The sequence below is a fragment of the Monopterus albus genome, unplaced genomic scaffold, assembly GCF_001952655.1.
Source record: "Monopterus albus unplaced genomic scaffold, M_albus_1.0 scaffold231.1, whole genome shotgun sequence".
In the NCBI taxonomy this organism is placed as follows: Eukaryota; Metazoa; Chordata; class Actinopteri; order Synbranchiformes; family Synbranchidae; genus Monopterus; species Monopterus albus.
This window is the reverse complement of record NW_018128111.1, coordinates 482,275-501,183: the sequence shown is the minus strand read 5'-3', so window position 1 is coordinate 501,183 and position 18,909 is coordinate 482,275. Positions and strand designations below refer to the sequence as shown.

The window sequence follows — 18,909 nt, the reverse complement described above, 5'->3', positions numbered from 1 at the left end:
TATGGGAGAGAGGAGACACAAAGTTAGTAATGTGTAATGGTGGCATATAGAAGCATAGGGAGAGGAGAGGAGAGGAGAGGAGAGGAGAGGAGAGGAGAGGAGAGGAGAGGAGAGGAGAGGAGAGGAGAGGAGAGGAGAGGCACATAGTGTCTTCCAGGCTTTTAATTTGAATGCTCATACATTTCAATTCTATGTTTCAAGTATAAAATTGAATAAAATAGATGCAACCTCACAGCCTACAGGAGTGGAAAATTGTCCTTAGGTCACTAAAACAACAACAACAACAAAAGTACAGCACACAAGTAAATATTACAGGTAAACCACCTGACACACAGCACAGACATTGAGATGTTTTACTGTACTTGGAATTAAAGATCTCTTAAAAATATGTTCCGTTTCCAGAAGTTCCCACTGGGACATCTCAGAGCTCAGGGAAAAGAAATGGTGACCGGTGTTTGTCAACATGCTCCCAGCTTTATCTCACTCAGATTTCCCAGATACTTTGCTGGTAATACCAGCCGTACTGCTTGGTTGCTGGTGTTTGAACTGAGTAAGACTGTGCTCAACTCACTGAAACATACAGGCAGCACAGGACGCAACACATAAAACATGTAAGATATAAAACAAATGTGGCAATAAGATACTACAGATTCTATACTGATGTAAACTTGCTCAAATTAGTGAGACTTTACTGTTAGATTTATTATTTTATTTCAAATTCAGTGTGCTGAAGCACAGAGGCTGACGTGCCTCATGTAAGACAGAACAGAACAGTTTGTGTGGAGACTCAGGCTGCACTGTGTCACTAAAGGTTTTGGAATAATTGTCTGCATGGTTCACATCTAAACTGGAAATTTCCAGGTCTGTAACAGGATTTGCAGCTGCTGTTGTTGCAACTCTATCTTGCTGGAAAAACTAAATAAAAAAAACAACTGGACTAGGTTTTTGAGGTCGAAGACATAGTCCAGTTGTTTTTTTTAAGTTTTTGTGACCTGGATGACTGAGAAGCTGCACAAACAACTCTATCTTGCAGCTTTCCTTACAAGCACAAACATTTTCGTGGGGACTGTGAATCATTTTATAGCTGTAAGCTGGTTGGTTTAAGACAAGCCTGCATTTCTGCCCTTGTTTGGACAGTTTTTTTCTTGCATTAACCTCCGAACAGTTCAGATAGAGTGCTTCAAAATGTCACTGTGTTTAAATTTGATCTTAAAAAACAGAGCTCACCCTTGGTTAAAGAAGGGGGGGAAATGAAAAGAAAGGAACTAAGATCAGCCATAGCAAAAATTCATACAGCTCCGTGGACTGAGGAAATGAATTCATGACCTGAAAAATTAAAAGCTATTTTAAAGGATCAGTCCTTTTACTGTATGTGCAAAGTCAAAGGAGCTTCCATCTGCCAGTTTCACCACACTACAATCCACCTGAATGCTTCAGCAGTCAGTCAACAAAGCAATAATTTAAAACAAATCAACTATAGCTGTGTAGGAATGCCACCACTGGATCCAGGCGCTGCAGGAGAGGCTGAACATCAACCACAAAACTAAAAGAAAAATCTGCTTGTAAGACTGTGAAAGAAGAACATTCATCCATTGTGTATTAATTATTAATAAATCAAAGCTGTGATTTGTGATGAATGGAAGAGATGAATGAATGGGCAGAAAATGACTACAAAGAAATAAAGAAAGTAATAAAGGCAATGCTCATACCTTTTGCATCATGATTAGCTGGTTGTCCCAAGCAAAGAGCACTACACTATAGTAAGTGAGCTACTCCCAGACAGCCCGAAGGCTTGGCTCTCACAGATCGAAGCGAAGAGCTGTGAGGGTCGTGTACAGATGGAGGAGAGACATGGACACGGACACAGCTGCTCCTCTGAGATATAAGCCTGGAACAAAGGGCAACAGAGGGTTATAAAACACACACACGTTACAAATGAGAAGTGTTTTCTGCTTTTATCAGCACTCCATGAGCTCACATTAGCATATTAGTTGTTTGCCAGGGCAGTGAAGAAAAGAATAAACACATCCTGTTCCCTCACTCGAGTTCTCTTGCCAGAGTCGGCAGCACAGTTTTAAAATAGCATTTTATCCACTGAATACATACACCTAATGTATTCACATAGACACTTTACCTTTTTAATCTCTGGCCAATAAAACACAGGACTGACTGGGAATAAATACTAACACATTCAAGACGTTCCTGAAGAAGTTGGTGGAAAAGTTCGGAGTAATGTTGATGAGAGTGCATTCATTTGTTACTGCCATAAATACTCAAGATAAGGACAATGCAGTATAAGGTAATGGTAACAGAACTGGTAATATTGTGAGTAAAATACATGCTGTGATCACAGCTTTTCATTTCAGAATCAGAATCGGCTTTATTGGCCAGGTGCGACGGACACATGAGGAATTTGATTCTGGTACATCGGCTCTCAATGTGCAAACAGTAAACTAGCATAAGGCTGAGTAATATAACAAAATAGCAGTATTAACATCAACAAACTGTGCAAACAATGCAGAAAAAGCAGCAGCTTTTGTACATGTAAAGAAACTAAATCTTACACATTATTGGCCATGGAAATTATTGTGTCATTTGTTTTTTAAGAAACGACTTGCATATTTTGAAAACAGTACGCATGCCACAGTTTCTGTAATAAACCGCTGACAGAGAGTTTTCATAAAATTACCTTGGTAAAAACCAATCTAAATCCCCGTTTAGACGAGAATAGGAGCAGGTGGGGAGTGAAATACTCGGTAATTTAAGTGATTTTAATCATCAGGAAATGACAGGATATGGTTTGTAATAGACATCTAGATGTTCCTAATAACGTCAGAAGAGAAAGCCTGAAGCCCCAGGGAAAGACACGAGGAAAAGATGCTGTGTGAAGTGAATTAGGGTCAAACATTGTACTTCTTCTTGGAGTCGTAATCCATTAAAACCTGAAAAGAGATATGAAAATCACTTTGATATCATTGTGTGACTTATACTTCCAGAGAATATAATCATCTCTGATGTTTGTCAAGAATTAAAGCTCATTATCATTTTGAGGTTTCTTCAGTATCACAGTAATCCAGTGATAGCTGTCTGTACATCCATGGCTCCAAACAGGAGCTGCTAATAGTTAATCTGGGGTAATCCAAAGGTCAAAGGTCAAAGTGTTTATTTGTCATATGCACAGTTAGGAAAGTGTTTCCCTGTACAATGAAATTCTTTCTTTGCCGTCCACATGAATGCCACACAATACAAGTGAAATATAAAGTAGATGAGCAGTAACACAAATGTAAATAGGCAGCAACTCAAATCTAAGGCACTTTAAAGCAGCAACTGAAGGAAGCAAATAAAATACAACAAGAACACAATATAATGCAGAGAGAATATATGTTACATGGGAGCCGTGGAGTGTGCAATTGTGCATGTGCAAAATGAGAATGTAAACAGTACAGATGGAATTACATGGGGTAGATCCTGAGTCAGCTGTTTATAGGAGTCTGATGGCAGAGGGAAAGAAAGAGTTTTTCAGCATAGAAGTCCTGCATTTCCTGAACCTCCGGTCAGAGGGCAGGGGTAGGAACAGTCCGTGCTGGGGGTGGGTGGGGTCCTTGAGGATGGAGGCAGCTTTCCTACGCACCCTGCGGTAGTAGATGCTCTGCAGAGAGGGCAGTGGAGTCCTACTGGGCCGGTAGGCATACTGCAGGGGGTCCAGGGTGTCCGGTATACTGCTCTGAATGCGGGCTAGCATCACTCTCTCAAAACACTTCATAATGATTGGGGTGAGTGCCACTGGCCTGTAGTCGTTCAGGCAGGTGACCGGGCTCTATCTTCTTGGGAAGGGGGATGATGGTTGTGGTCTTAAAGCAGGTGGGGACGATGCTCTGGCTGAGGGAGAGATTGAAGATGGTGGTGAGAACATCAGCCAGCTCGCTGGAGCCTGTTTCAGCAGTGATGCCACATGGCCCTGGAGCACACATCACTGCTGAAAGGTGAGACGTTAAACCACTGGAGGTTAAGCTGCTCTGCAAGCTTCAGCACTGTCACACTGACTCAGTGTTTATATACAGTACTATCTTAACTTTTCTTAAAGGATAACGCTGGTACTAGACTGTATTCTTCTACTAAAACTCATGTGTGAGCTGATCTCAGTGTTTTCACTCCTCTGTCTGTGACACACAACCCACAGCCGTTCATCTAATTTGGGTAATTTGTTGGCATTTGCCAAAATGTAAACACTTATAGGCTAAAAACAAAGCTCACAAAAGAATAACACCTGTATCTACATGTATTTGACATAGTAAAAGCCCATATACTTTAATTATGCATAAGGAGGCAGAACAGAAGAAGCTATTGTTTACCCTGATGTTCCAGTCAAACAGGGTCAAATCCATCCTCAGTATGGGTGATGTTTTATTGAGCTAATCCTCCTGATCGTTTGAATATATTATTTACATGCTTGATCCCTGTTTGGGGTTTAGTTGCAGAAAACAATATGCAGTGGACAGAATAAAGTTCATAGTGTCACCAGTCAGAGATTACATGTGAGTAACAGAAAACCTAAACAGCTTGTTTTAGCCTGATTTCATGCATCTATGTACCAGCCAGCAGGGCGACCTTATTCAAAGCACAGTGATATACAGCTTAACCCCCAGTGGTTTAACTTCTCACCTTTCAGCAGTGATGTGTGCTCCAGGGCCCATGTGGCATCACCGCTGAAACAGACTCCAGACCTTCAGCCAGACAGGGCACTGAAACACCGTTAAGTGACTCTTGGAAGTCGTGATTTTACAAACCTTTGCGGACCGCGGTAGTGTTGTACAGCGTCATATCTTTTTACCAATATATGGCGCACAGCTGTGTTAAAGCAGCAACACTGATTTAATTCAAAGGTTAAACATCTGCTAGACTTGATAACAATGAAGACAGGTCCCTGCAATCATGCATGTTCATCTGTGATCAGAGCCCCAAAGCTTCCTTAACAAAAGGGTCTGAAGAATCTCATATGGTGAGTAGTGTATAGTGGTCTCGTGGAGCTTAACTTGGATCTACGTCTTCTGCACTAGTGCAGGGTGGGACGTAGTGAATTCTGGTGGTACTGGTAGAACAGAAAAAGCAGCTTTTCATCTAGGCTGGAGGAATGCTGTGACTGTAAGAGAACATGTAGTCTCATGGAAAGGTTCTGGTACCATAATGTCCTCTGGTTAGAGCCAATACATTCTACCGGAATGTTTATAGCCGTGTTATCACTGACACACACAGCCTTTGAGTAATAAAAAGTATTCAAACCTCATTTAGACAGTCAAACTAAATGAAGGTACACTAAAAAAAGTAGTAATAATCTTGCTGCGGAGAGCATGACAGTGAGCAGATAACATCTAAATATGGCTGGTCACATCCTTTACATTGAGGTGTGAGCAGTGTGTGGTTGGGAACTGGGAAATGAACACATTAAAATCATGTTAAACTCCTGAACTGACTGTACATTACCTATAATTGCTCAGAATAAAATCTTAGTGAATACCTGTAAATCAATCAATAAATAACAACAATAGATAAATCCATACATCAATACATAAAACCCAACATGTAAACAATAAAACTGTACCAACCCTTAAGAAACAGGTTGTCATGTAGACTTAATATAATCAGAGCCCCCGTGGCTTGTGGAAAGAAACTGCTCTTGAACCTACTGGGTGGCGTATGCATGACCTGATCTTCCCCGAGGGGAAAATGGAGGATGGTCCTGCCCAGGGTGCAAATTGACTTTCATGAAGCCCCAAGGTTTCTTGAGCATGACTTGCATGAATGTGCTCCAGGTTGGGGAGAGGTGAAGTGATGATCCACTGGGCTCTTTTTAACTACAGTGCAGCTGGAAAACCAGACTGTGCAATAGTTTGTCAGGACAGCGAAAGAGGTTGTGCTAAGAAATGAGAATTGACCTTGATGCTGTATGCGCGGTAGTACATCAGTGCACATTTGTGTGTGAAGGATGAATTAACTGTGCATGTTTGCATTTCTCTCCAGGCACACAGTTCTGGTGTCTTCTGGACATTGTGCCCATTAAAAATGAGAAGGGGGAAGTAGTTCTGTTCCTGGTGTCCCACAAAGACATCACTGACAAGAAGAAGGAGCAGGACCCTGAGCAAGGACCTGACACAGGTGAGTTCATATGAATGACACCTTAGAACAAAGTGTCTGGAATGCTGACATTCTAGAATTCTGGCTTTAAACTCAGAGTTATGCAGGGCCCTTGATGTTTTGATCTGTCAACATTCTACAGTGTGTTTCCACACCCAGACATACTGTAAGTTACACAGACACCTCCAGCAGGGCATTATTAGGCCAAGTAGCTGGACTTGGTAGGACTTGGTCAGTGACTTAAACATTTCTGTAGGATTATCTGTAAGGAAGAAAGGAGCATCTGCTGTGAACAGACACGAGGAAACGGAAGGAAAGTCCAAATCACTGACAAGGTTTACAATAAGCCAAAATATTAGCAGTTTGTTTCATTATCATAATATTATCATATTATACAATACTTTAGACTGACCCGCCATCCAAAGTCAGCCCAGAGATGTTTGTTCAACCGGTTTGTTTTCCTTACTTCTGTAAAAACAAATCCCAGCATGCAAAGCTGGAAGAAGAGATTTGGATGTCTCAGAGGTGTGTGTTGAATCTCTGAAGGGACTGTCTTCACTGAACAGTGTGTTCCAGTCCTCAGGTACAGCACACATTCAGATCTGACTTTCCAAATCCTGTTGCCAGCACCTGCTGAGTCCATGATGGAGAATTAGAAAATTGAATACTGACCCTGTGGAGGGAGCAGGAGAGAAGAACGGAGTGTTTAAGCGTCTATTTTTTTAGATTAGCTTTCAGAGCTGCTGTCTGCAGTGCTTCCTGGTGCGAAAGAGCATCTGCTTGAAATCACTTACCCAATTTTCCCCCACTTGCCCAGCCTCTCTCATTTGGCTGAATATCTCATTGCCTTTCCCCTGAAATGATTGAAGCTTGCTTTCATACACTGGCTGTGTCTTACACACTGCATGAGCTATTACATTTTAAATTTGACATACCAAATTGAAGAGCAGTGCACACCACAGGGGACTGATAAAAAAAAAAACAGATGGAAAGGAAAGGCAGGATAGAGACAAAAGAGGATTTAAATGGTTTGTTTTTTTCACTGCAACGTGACTCGAACCATAACTCAGAATATAACTTTCTGATTTCAGCTAATTTAAGCACATCCTGGATGCGCAGAGAAAAAAGAAACAAGTGGAAAGTGAACAAAAGGAAAGATGTTGACATTTATGGTGTGATGAGTTAGAACTCATTTACCTGCTTCGCCTCCTCAGCGGGGGTCTGCGGTATTGCTCACGTTTGACACTTAGCTCAACGCATCGTGCCTTTTCAAAAGGCGGTGGGTTCATGAGACCGAAGGGGAGTTAGAAGGACAGAAAAACACAATGTTCAAAATTCAGAGGGACTTTGGCTGCTTTATGGAGCTGAAGAGACGCACTGCTATCCACCAAAACACACCCCTGCTCTGTTAATTGACTGTATTAATAATTTAAATTGTGTAGCTAGCCCACTTTCCTCACTGCCGCACACAGCCTCCCTGAGAACAGGCCGTATATTCTGAAAACCAGCAGTAACAACACAGTAGCAGGGTGAGAAGAGGCACAGCATCATATCTATTAACTAACAGTAAATTATACCATCAATCAATATATGTATACTGTAAAATACCAAAAAACGTCCTGACGTCAAGTTTCCTTTGGCCGGCCTGGAAAAAATACAGCAGAATAGCAACACCAGCAGGAACCTCTGAAGCAGCAGTGCACAGTCTCTATATCATCATTTGGCTCTAAAGCAGTGCGTGTTTAGCATTTTACCAGCTGAAAACAGCTTTTCCTTGCTGCAGTCTTTCCTCCTGTTGCTGCACTGACACTTGTTTTTCGAAGAGTCCTTCAGTGTAAGTGATGGGAGACAAAATCCATCGTCCTAGTTTTGTGCAAAAATGAACAGTTGTGTGCAAATGTTTAGGCAAAATTCCACATTTTGAAGCTTTTTGATGTTAATACAACCCCTGCAGCAAGCAGACATTAAAAATCTTAACGCATTGTTGCTTTTTATTTAACAGGTTTAAAGCAGTAGGACAGTTAAACTGTTCTTGTGGCATGTGCAAACGTTTGGGCTCTCTACGACATCAGTAAAGTCAGCTAGCAGTAGTTCTATTCTTTATTTAGGAAGTTTCACCCACTTTTTTGTGCACCTGGGACCTTTCTGTGTGGAGTTTGCATGTTCTCCCTGTGCTTGCGTGGGTTCTCTCCGGGTACTCCAGCTTCCTCCCACAGTCTGTGTCGGGCCCCCCCCCCCCCGTGACCCTGTTCAGGGACTAAACAGTAGAAAATGAATGAATGTTTAACTCGGATGGCTTCAGATAGATGACCTGACCATTGTTTTAAGACAGAAACATCTATCATTTAATATGGTGTTTACTGTTGGGCCCTGGCAGCTGGGGCTCAGTTCCAAGCGGAAACCAATGGTTACAATATCAGTTAGAGAATATATGGCCTTATTTGATAACACAGACAGAAAAGCTGGTGTTTGTGACGACCTTATTGCATTTTCAGGTGCAGCTAGAGCAGAATGAGTCATCACTGAAGATGCCCTGCTTTACAGGAAGTAGAGGTTTCTGTCGCCAGTTGTAAAATTATTCCATCAGCCCCACTGATAACGTAATGAGTGCTTGAATGTCGTTTAGCAGAAAACGGCTCCCTCTCCAGTGCCATCCCTGGTTTCTCTCGTTTAAAACTTCCCAGGCAAATGCTCAGTACTGAACCTTACGGGTTACACAACCAGCACATGGCCTGTGTACATCTGCCAAAGCAGGTGCTCCTGTAGACACTGTATGACACTGTCACACACCTTGTTTATACCACATGTCTGTTCGTAGTGATGGTCCTGAGAATAACCCCCATACACGGAGAGAGTGACTGACAGATGCTTCTTCTGTACACCAGCTGTTTGAAATCCGTTCCTAGATAGAACGAACAAATCAAATTTAGTGGCTGAAAATAAAGATGATTTGGTTACAGCGGTGGGTATTTGCCAGACATGATATGGACAGACAGAGGAACAATCATAACAGGAAATGTAAAGCAGTAACGGAGAGAACAAGGACAGACGTTCTGCCTGAGAATGGCCCAACAGTAAACGACTCCTACTGGCCTTTCGATGCTTCTGAGAGATCATTTTATTTCCTGTACTCTGCTTTGCCCGCAGTGATGCTGATCTTACCCTTTGTTATTCAATAAATGACAGAAAGGTTGAGATGTTGTAGATGTGGTAGATTATCCAGAGCTTGTTCAGGCAACAAAGAGCCACAAAGGCAGAAAGAAAGGTGGACAGACAAAGCCTGGTTTCAGTTCTAACTCCTTGTTGTGGATGTTTCCGTCTCCCCCGCAGATGAGGAGACAGGTCTGGAGGTGCATCGGGTAGCCCGCCCTCCGGGCTTCAACACCAACCGGCGCCGCAGCAGAGCTGTGCTCTATCAGCTGTCAGGACACCTGCAGAAACAGGACAAGAGCAAGCTCAAGCTCAACAATGTGAGTTTCTCTGTGCTTCTCCACACTGGTATGACTGGGTGTTACCTTTTAACTTTGCGGTCAGTAACGCCACAGATTCATCATCTCATGTGCAGGTCAGTGGGAGTATCACACCCTTCTGTTTGAGTTTGAGTGTAAAAGACCTCTGCTGTAGATTGTGCTGACGTCTGCACTGTGCATCCTGCAAGTGTGATCCTCATTTACTGAGGGATTTTGCATAATTATGGATTATTATTTCTCTGTTGTTTTAAATGAGGATTGCATTTGTGTTACCTCCTTATTTTTGCCTTTGCTTTCTGTTCTTCTGAGGTGTTCATGCTGAAGCAGGCCCTGTTTACAGGCAGCCATGTCTTTAAGCAAGAAATGCAGCAACTTTAAAGACAAATAACATCTGGGTGACAGTCAAATTAACTTAATCTGAGGACTGGTGAAAGCAGGTACCAATTATCCATTTGACACTAATCACTTTTGTCTTTAAAGGTTTCGTCCTAACTTAACAACAGGTATTTAAAAAACACCTTCCTCGGTTTTTTAATACCATTTCTATCTTCTTTTTCTTCATTGAAACTCAGAAATGTTCTGTAACACATTTAAAATCAATGTGGCAGAGTTTCTACAACTGCAATGTTGCATCAAATGTACATCTATAAATGTCCTGTGAATCATCTTTATATGGATTTTTTTTTACAAAGGATAATTCAGGGCTTGGTGTTGTTGGAGACCTCTGGATCTAAAATAGATTATGTGTTAAACGTGTGTGGGTTTTCACAGTGCCTGTCTACACAGCATGTGTTTGTGGTGATGGATCTGCCAAAGGGTCTAAGCTGAAAGAGCTCCAGTAAGTGTTTGTATAAGAAGGTGTTACTGTCTGTGTGTGTGGCTGGGGACGGGGAGAAAGGCCGAGGTGTAAAACAGTCTCTGGCATTGACACCTCTCTCCCTCTCGTCCAATCCAGAACATGTTTGGGGAGAAGCCACCGATCCCGGAGTACAAGGTAGCAGCCATTCAGAAATCTCGCTTCATCCTCCTCCACTATGGTACCTTCAAGGCCGGCTGGGACTGGCTGATCCTGCTGGCGACCTTCTACGTGGCCGTCACCGTTCCCTACAACGTGTGCTTCACAGTGGTGGGAGGCCGGGACGAAGGCATTGGCAGCGCCTCTCGAAGCCCGCCCAGCGTCAGTGACATCCTAGTCGAGATCCTGTTTATTTTAGGTGAGACCGTGTAACTGTTTTTAAAACAGAGTCCTGGAAGACGCACGCCTGAGCACACGTTCACACACGTTCAAGCTGGTGTTAACATTGGTTTGATCTGTGCTTTCTCCTCCCAAACACCTGTACTAACCTTAGCCAGTGGTCAAATAAGTATTCAGATCCTTTGCTTAAGTATAAATACTAATATCGCACTGTAGAAAAACTCCATTACAAATGATAGTCCTCTGTTAAAATATTAAAAGTACTTTTACATGCTACAGAAAATGTTTAAATTTTAAGGGATCTGTTAAAATCACATAACAAAGAGTCATTTAAGCAGAAATGGAAAAAAATATTAACAGTATATGTGATTAAAAACAACCAATCATTTTTTCTGTATCTGTAAAACCTAAATGATTCTTTGTTACATGCTTTTAACAGACAAAGGCTACAAGCTGAAACACACTGGTCTTAACATTAAAGTTGCTCTGTACCGTATTCCTGGACTTTTTGCCTTTCCAGTCTGGTTTTGTCTCCTTTATGCACCTTGGCAGTGGGTGAAGTTGTGAAAGAAATTTCTGCTTCGCTTTGAGAAGACAACCATTTAGAAAACATGACAGCAGACAAAGCAGAGTTGTTTTTTAAATGAAAAGTGAAGCATTGAAGTGTCAGAAGCACTGAGACAAACAGTTTCTAACATTTATTTTCATTATAGTTTCATGTGCTGATTATTTCCTTAATTGATTGTTTGGTCTATAAAGCAGAAAATGACATTTCCTATTTTCCAAGGTGATGATATGAAGTGTCGTGCTTTGTGCACCCTGCTCTCTAAACTTCAGAGACATTCAGCTTACTATACCTGTAGATGAAGGCTGTCAAAGGTTTGCTATTTGATGGTTCTTTGATTCATTGACTAAAGTTCTAAATTAATCTATAAAGTAATCGTACACTTTGCCAATGCAGCACCTTAGGTTGACACAGAGGGACACACAGGGATTCTTACGCTGAAACACGTTCACTTTGAAAGCTGCTCAGTTGATTTGACCATGCTTTAGAAAATGTTTTAGGGTGAACAGGAGGAAGGAGTCCAGACACCAGTAACTTTGATTTATTGCACGTGAAAGGGATTAGGAACGTGAACTCTGTATTCACGTTTTTGTGAATGTTAAAACACACGCTATGGTGCTTCCACTGTCAGTTTGTAGTTATAATGTAGAGTTAAATCCACTTCTCCTGTTATCGTCAAGTCTCTGAAGTCATGCTTTGTATGTTGTTCTCAGCTGTGTGGTTATCATGTAACAGTGACGCCCATACTGTCCTGCCTCTGCTGTTGTTGTTGTCCTCTGCAGACATTGTGCTGAACTTTCGAACCACTTTTGTAAGCACGTCCGGTCAGGTAGTGTATGATGCCCGCTCCATCTGCGTTCACTACGTCACCACCTGGCTCTTTGTCGATCTCATTGCCGCCCTGCCCTTTGACCTGCTGTATGCTTTCAACATCAGCGTGGTGAGTCTCCTCTGTGCGTGTTACAGTACTGTGCGCCTGTGTGTTGACATTTTTGTGTTTGCTTTATCAAATAGCATGTGACAGTGAAAAAGTGTGTCACAAATCAGGTTTTTTTCTGTGAAAGAAAAACACACGAATGCAGACGCACTCAGTGTCGCGCATTCCGTTTCCACATTAACACAGTGTTGATGGCAACAAGCCAGATTTGGAGAGAGGGGAGATTAGTGCATAATGTCACAGGCTCATCAACGTTTCATTCAAACTTCTGCTCATCAGACAAACAAATGACGCAGAGCTAGTCTGATGTTAGTGCACACACTGTGCTGCAGGTCTCAATGACTTCCACGTACTACACATGCATGCAACCTGAGCTTTAAGACTCATTTATAATTTCTAATAAAATAAATACATTTTGAACAAAACACTGACAAAACTGTCATTTTTAAAGAACATGTAATTTAGATCCTTTGGTATCACAGTGGCAGCAGGATTGCAGATTTTCTCCTTTAGCTTTAAGAAACACTGAAGCCTGTGTGGCCTGTGTTTGTGCAGTACTTTGGGGTCCACCTGTTGAAGACGGTTCGGCTGCTCCGGCTGCTGCGGCTGCTGCAGAAGTTGGAGCGCTACTCCCAGTACAGCGCTGTGGTCCTGACTCTGCTCATGTCCATGTTCGCCCTGCTGGCCCACTGGATGGCCTGTGTCTGGTACTTCTTAGGCCGCAGGGAGCTCGAAAGTCCTGGCTCCTGGGATATTGGTTAGTAGACACTTTTTTCCCAGCTGAGTGTGGTGAAAAGTAACCAAATACTTTGTTTTATGCTACTTGATACTTCACTAGATTTCAGAGGAAAACATTCTTTGCTCTATGTGACAGGTTCCGTTACTGGCACTGTAATTTCACAAAACATTATTATAAATATGATGTGCTGTGTGCCTGATTCATTAGTTTACATTATCCTCAGCTGAAGCACTTGCCTCATTGATATGCTACTTACACGTTAATGCACCAATAATAAAAAATTTGTAATATTTCTAATATAAATCTCTGAAAATGGTTATTTTGCATGATTTGTAACTTTTAAAACTCATTCTGTTGCTAAAAAATTAAAAGTGTGTCTTGAATGCAGGACTTTTCCTTGTAGTTTTCAACTGTGGTTGTTATGGCAGGTGGCGTGGTATGGTGTGGACCCCAATAGCAGACACAGACTAAAGAAAGCAGTTTATTGAACAAACACAGGTTATGCTGGATGGCAGGAAGATGAGCAGGCTCTGAGCAGGCAGGGAGCAACCAATGACAGGCAAGACGAGGAACCAGGAGGAGACTAGAAGACCGGGAGGAGACCAGGAGAGACGAGGAGACCGGGAGGAGACCGGGAGGAGACCGGGAGGAGACCAGGAGGAGACCAGGAGGACGAAGAACCAGGAGAGCCGGCAGCAGGAGGGACACAGGAACCAGAAGACGAGCAGGAGACCAGGATGACATATGAGTAGATAGACGAGTAGCAGTAACCATGGCAATCAAGTTAGCAGGGCTGCAGTCCGCAGGTACACAGAGAAGTAGCGCACCGCAAACGCAGAGGCGGCGAGTACTCAAACCAAACCTAAATACTTGGAGCAGAACATATCAAAAAACAAACTGGGAAACGTGGAGCAAACATGGGGTGAAACAGCGTAGAAGATCGGTAGCAAACAGCATGAGCTGGGCGAAGACTGAGGTGTGAATGTCCGGGTCTGACATTGGTATGAACCAGCAGCGAATCAGCAGAAAACGAGGTGTATATGTACATGACGGGACCAGGAGATAACAAGCAGCAGGTGAGTGAAACGATGACTGACCACAGTGACAGAGCAGGAAGGAGAGACGAGGTAAACAAACACAAATCCACGAGACAGGGTGACGCGAACCCGCAACAGTGGTACTGCCACTGATACTTAAAGAAACAGTTCAACACTTTTGGGAAATGGGATTTTGCTAAGAGTTGGATGAGAAGACTAAAACCACTTTCATGTCTGTGAGATAAATATGAAGCTAAAGGTTTAGCTTAGCATAACATAAATCTACCCTTAAAGCTCACTCACCAATATGTTACATCTCCTAGTGTCATAGTTAGATACTGTAAGTAAAGGGTCCAAGTGCTTCCTTTGCAGAGGTACTGTACAGACATCAGCAACCTTACTAGCATTCACTTGTTGGAAAGAAAATGTTCCCATTACAGTAAACCAAGCTGCTCAGGTCTACATGTGGTCTCTGTGGAGTGGGTGTGGTGGAAACACCCACCGTGAAGCAGCCTTATGATTCATTTTCTCTGGGTGAAGAGCTCTTTAGTGTCCACTGTATGTCACTCAAGTTTGTAGTTGTCACTCTGCATAATCTCCTGGCAGAATTCCAGTTGGGCAAATCACACAAACATCTGTCACTCTTCTCAGTAACACTGTGAGCTGACTCCAGCATGCATCTTCAATAAGATATAGTCTAATTCCAGCCTCACTTTATGGTTTAGTTCATAAAAATGTTGCCTTGTTCAGCTTTAGCTATTCACGTGTCTGATCTTACTTGAAAAGCAAGATCTTAGGTCACACGTATCTGACAAGACGCAGAAGCAGTCATGGGGAAGGGCACCCGCATGTGTCTCAATTTGCAGCACAGACGATGCTTTTAATAAGACGCAGCTTTGTTGATATTGCACAATCATCTCTCAGCGGAGAATCTCAAATCCTGCGGGTGACATGAAACCCTGGCACACAGTCTGATTAGCTTGAACACACACACAAAGAGACAGGCAGCTGCCAAGGAAGCCAACTTTAATCCTTTTTATTGTGAACTGGGGCAAAGCTCGCCATCGCTGTGCTTCATTCTACCTGAGCACCACATAAACATGCACACACACCCAAACGTTGTCGAGTCAGATAATCAACTGCAAATGAGTGTGTTTTCTAAGCTCTGAACCCGGCGCAGGGACACATAATCAGGCATATCATTCTATTATTCTTCCTCATCTTCTATCACTTGCTGTCTCACTCTCCCTCTCTCATTTTCTCTCCCTCAGATTTTCATCAAACTACCCATCATTATCACTTCAGCAAACCTCATAATGACAGACAGTAACACTATAGTCAATTCATGTTGGCGCTCCCTCAGTTTACTATTCAGACAGGGGGGTGATCCAGGGGACAACACAAACCAGTTTGCAGTCCAACCTTTTGGGGACACTACCTGTGATCCACAATAGAGGTTTGAGGTATACCTAGGCTGAACTAGTCAGTCTGTGTGTCAGTGAGTTGGAGACGTACAGGTTTTGTTTACATGCTTGTTAATAATTCAAGGGCAGTGGAGTCATGGTCGTCCCAACAGTCCCTTGTAGAGTAGCAACACACACACACCAGCCACATTCAGCTGAACTGGACATGGAATATGTGATGCAGGGTGTTAGGTTTACCGCTTGTCTTGTTTACAGTAGTTTAGAGCCAGAAAATCCACATTTCAGCAGCAGCTGTAGTGGCTTCTAGAGAGACGAGCTGTCAGCCCAGTAAAACAACCCCAGATATACCACTTTGTTCGATTCCTTGGGCAGGGCTCGCCATCCAGTACTGGAGAGAGGTCTGTTCTTGCTGTTGTAGAGCAGCTTTGAGTTCAATCCAACCAAAATAACCTGACCAATGCAAAACAAAGGCAACGGTGTGGGTCCCCAGTTCTCTGTTGGCGCACAACTTTCCCTCAGCTCAATGCCTCCGTTTCACACGGTTCTTGAGCTCGGTGTGCTGCAACCACATGTGGCTCTCAAGCATCTGATGCAATGTCCAGAGACCGAACAGGATGTTTTTGACAGTGTATAGTGAAATTTAAATTGTTCTAGTAACCTATGGAAAGAGTTTCATCATCCTGTGTAGAAAACTTTGGCTTTGCCGTTTACCTGTGTTCTCGGTGCTGGGCAATCTACTGCAGGGGTTGAGCCCCAGCAAAGCTGCTCTAAGGCGAAATCTAGTTTGGATAACTGAAGAGGCGGGGTATGCCCCGGACAGGTCGCCAGTCTATCATAGAGCAACACTATACATGTGATACAAAATTATTGTGTCAATTTATCTTGTTGTTTTGGTCACATTGTAAATATGTACAACATTTTTGTCTGATGACTGAAATGAATTTCTTGGGTATAGTTCATTCATTTCACTCTTTGCAAAATGAGGCCACATGGGAACTGTCATAATACACAAAACATCCTGCCCTCAGAGTCTAAATTGCATTCATACAAATTATACCATAAAATGGACCAGTACCTTATTTTGAGTGATGTGTGCCTTCAGAAACGTCACCACAGCATGATCTTACAGACATCAGAAATGCCCTCCATGTTCCCTAACCCCTTGACAACACAACAAACAAATTTTTCTTGTTTATATTCTGCTCCACACTCACAGACATGCAGTACAACATCTCCGTGGGGTCTACGTTTCCTCAGGATGCCAGAGGTTAAGTTGTGCTAATGACAGTGTAATTAGGAAACTACTCAGGTGTTAAATCCTCTAATGTTGTTGGTTTGCCTGCCAGACTGGGAGTCTGCTCACAGCTTGATTGTCACCTCTGCTTGTTTATTCTGGGAGGTTGGCTTCACTGAACCCTCACACACACACACACACACACACACACACACACATACACACACACACGCACAAGGTCAAAGCTGCTTGCTTGGAGTGTGATGCTGGAGATCAATCACTGGGTGCTTCCATAGTGTATTATTCATATTCCCTCTCTTGCAGTCTTTCTGATTCTGCTGCCAGTGGCTGAGCTGGGCTTTCATTACTCCACTTGCCCACTCTCAAACACTGGTCCTCAATAATTTATCCTTCCTCCTTCACTTCCTACTTCCTACCCTTCCTTCCTTGGTCAATAACCCCTATTGTTTCTTTTCCTCATTCTTTTCTCTGCAGCTGAATTTCCTGTGAAATTAAGTTAAAACCACTTTCACAAAACACACCAGGAGTAGGTCACGAGGTGGGGAGCGAGCACATTTGTATTGTCTCTAGATACCTAGATGAGAGGGCTTGTTTGCACTTCTGGATTCATGGTTTCTGGGTCTGGGGGTGGGCTTTTTTCATGAGAGTTGTTTTGTGTCTAAGATACTGTGTCGCAGAGAAGGCTGCACATGCTCCAGGGCTAAAAACAGACAAGCAGAACAGTTTTCTTTGTCTTTCTGAGCTGCTGTACATCAGCTCTACTTGGTAACCTGGTGGGTCTGCACCTGTAGATTTCAGCTGTTTCGAGTTGTTTTCAATTGATGAAGATCAGCAAATAAACAGCACTCCATGCTATAAAGTAATTTTCCCACACTGGATCTTCTGTACAGGATGGCACATTTTCTTTGTAATTACTGTAAGATGCTTTTTCCCCATGGGTAATGACAGATAATGAGAAATTTTCTTAACTCATTTCTTTATCTGTGTCTCTCAGGTTGGCTCCATGAGCTGGCCAAGCGTCTGGGTACCCCCTACTTCCCATCCCCCCTGACAACGTTGGTCCCTGCCACAGTCAGCGTCCCAGCAAACAGCAGCCAGTGGAACATGTCAGGGTCAGAGGTCACAGGGCAGAGCTCCTGGAACTCCAGCCAGTATTACAGAAACATGTCGGGGGGAGAGGCAGCATCAGGGACGGGCACTGGGGGTGGGAGCGTTGGGATGCTGGGCGGCGGCCCCTCGATGCGTAGCAGCTACGTGACGTCTCTCTACTTTGCTCTGAGCAGTCTCACCAGTGTGGGGTTTGGAAACGTGTCAGCCAACACGGACTCTGAGAAGATCTTCTCCATCTGCACCATGCTCATAGGAGGTAAGACCTGCGTGTGAGTGTGCGTGTGCGCGCGCGCGCGCGTGTGTGTGTGTGTGTGTGTGTGTGTTGAGGTTCTTAGCTCAGGATCCTCTGCTCTGCCCATTTACTCCTCCACCATATGAATGTTAATGTTTCCTGCCTGAGCCTCCTCTTGTCTCAGTGTTACGCACTCAGCTCATTATCTGGCGCCAGTGAGATGTCAACACACAGCTGAGCACATTTTGTTCCTTTTGCATAGCACAACCCCAGATCAGGAAATGTTGGGACAGTATGTAAAATCAAAATTAAAACTGAAAAGTGAATTATAAATCATCTGTGTCCTGTATCACATTGAAAACAATACAGCAGGACATTATTTGATTTGATTTGATTTGATTTATTCTTTCAAACATGTAACAACAGTCAATATGTCAACACACATAATTCCACACATATCCACAAGTATATTATCAATTTGCTTATACCTAGTACATGCTTGAACGGAGTAGGACGAAGTTAGGCTTATCTAGTCCTACCCCCTAACATCATCTTATCATCATTGGTTTGCAAGCAGTATTACTACATAGATAATTTTGTTCTGCACCACGCTAGTGATATACTAAAACACCACACTCACAATGTTACACCTGATTAATCGTTAAGCCTGTTCTTGCCCATATCTTGATTGACACGTACCTTTATATTTGTGTTTAAACTCATCAATTCTCTTACTGTTTTTTATGTCCATAGTTTTACCCCACTTATGGAAATACAGAATCTTTTTTTAGTTGTACGTATAGCATGAATTTT

At 42.9% G+C, this 18,909-nt stretch overlaps 1 protein-coding gene across 1 annotated transcript in view; it reads left to right on the top strand.

Moving 5' to 3' along the window:
- Positions 1 to 18,909, top strand: part of kcnh3 (potassium voltage-gated channel, subfamily H (eag-related), member 3) — a 118,332-nt gene that overhangs the window by 72,039 nt on the left and 27,384 nt on the right. The window contains exons 3-8 of the mRNA XM_020620057.1: positions 6,019 to 6,153; positions 9,463 to 9,602; positions 10,558 to 10,816; positions 12,145 to 12,302; positions 12,855 to 13,056; positions 17,749 to 18,120. Coding sequence (XP_020475713.1) covers positions 6,019 to 6,153; positions 9,463 to 9,602; positions 10,558 to 10,816; positions 12,145 to 12,302; positions 12,855 to 13,056; positions 17,749 to 18,120 — 1,266 coding nt within the window. The remainder of the gene's footprint in view (positions 1 to 6,018; positions 6,154 to 9,462; positions 9,603 to 10,557; positions 10,817 to 12,144; positions 12,303 to 12,854; positions 13,057 to 17,748; positions 18,121 to 18,909) is intronic.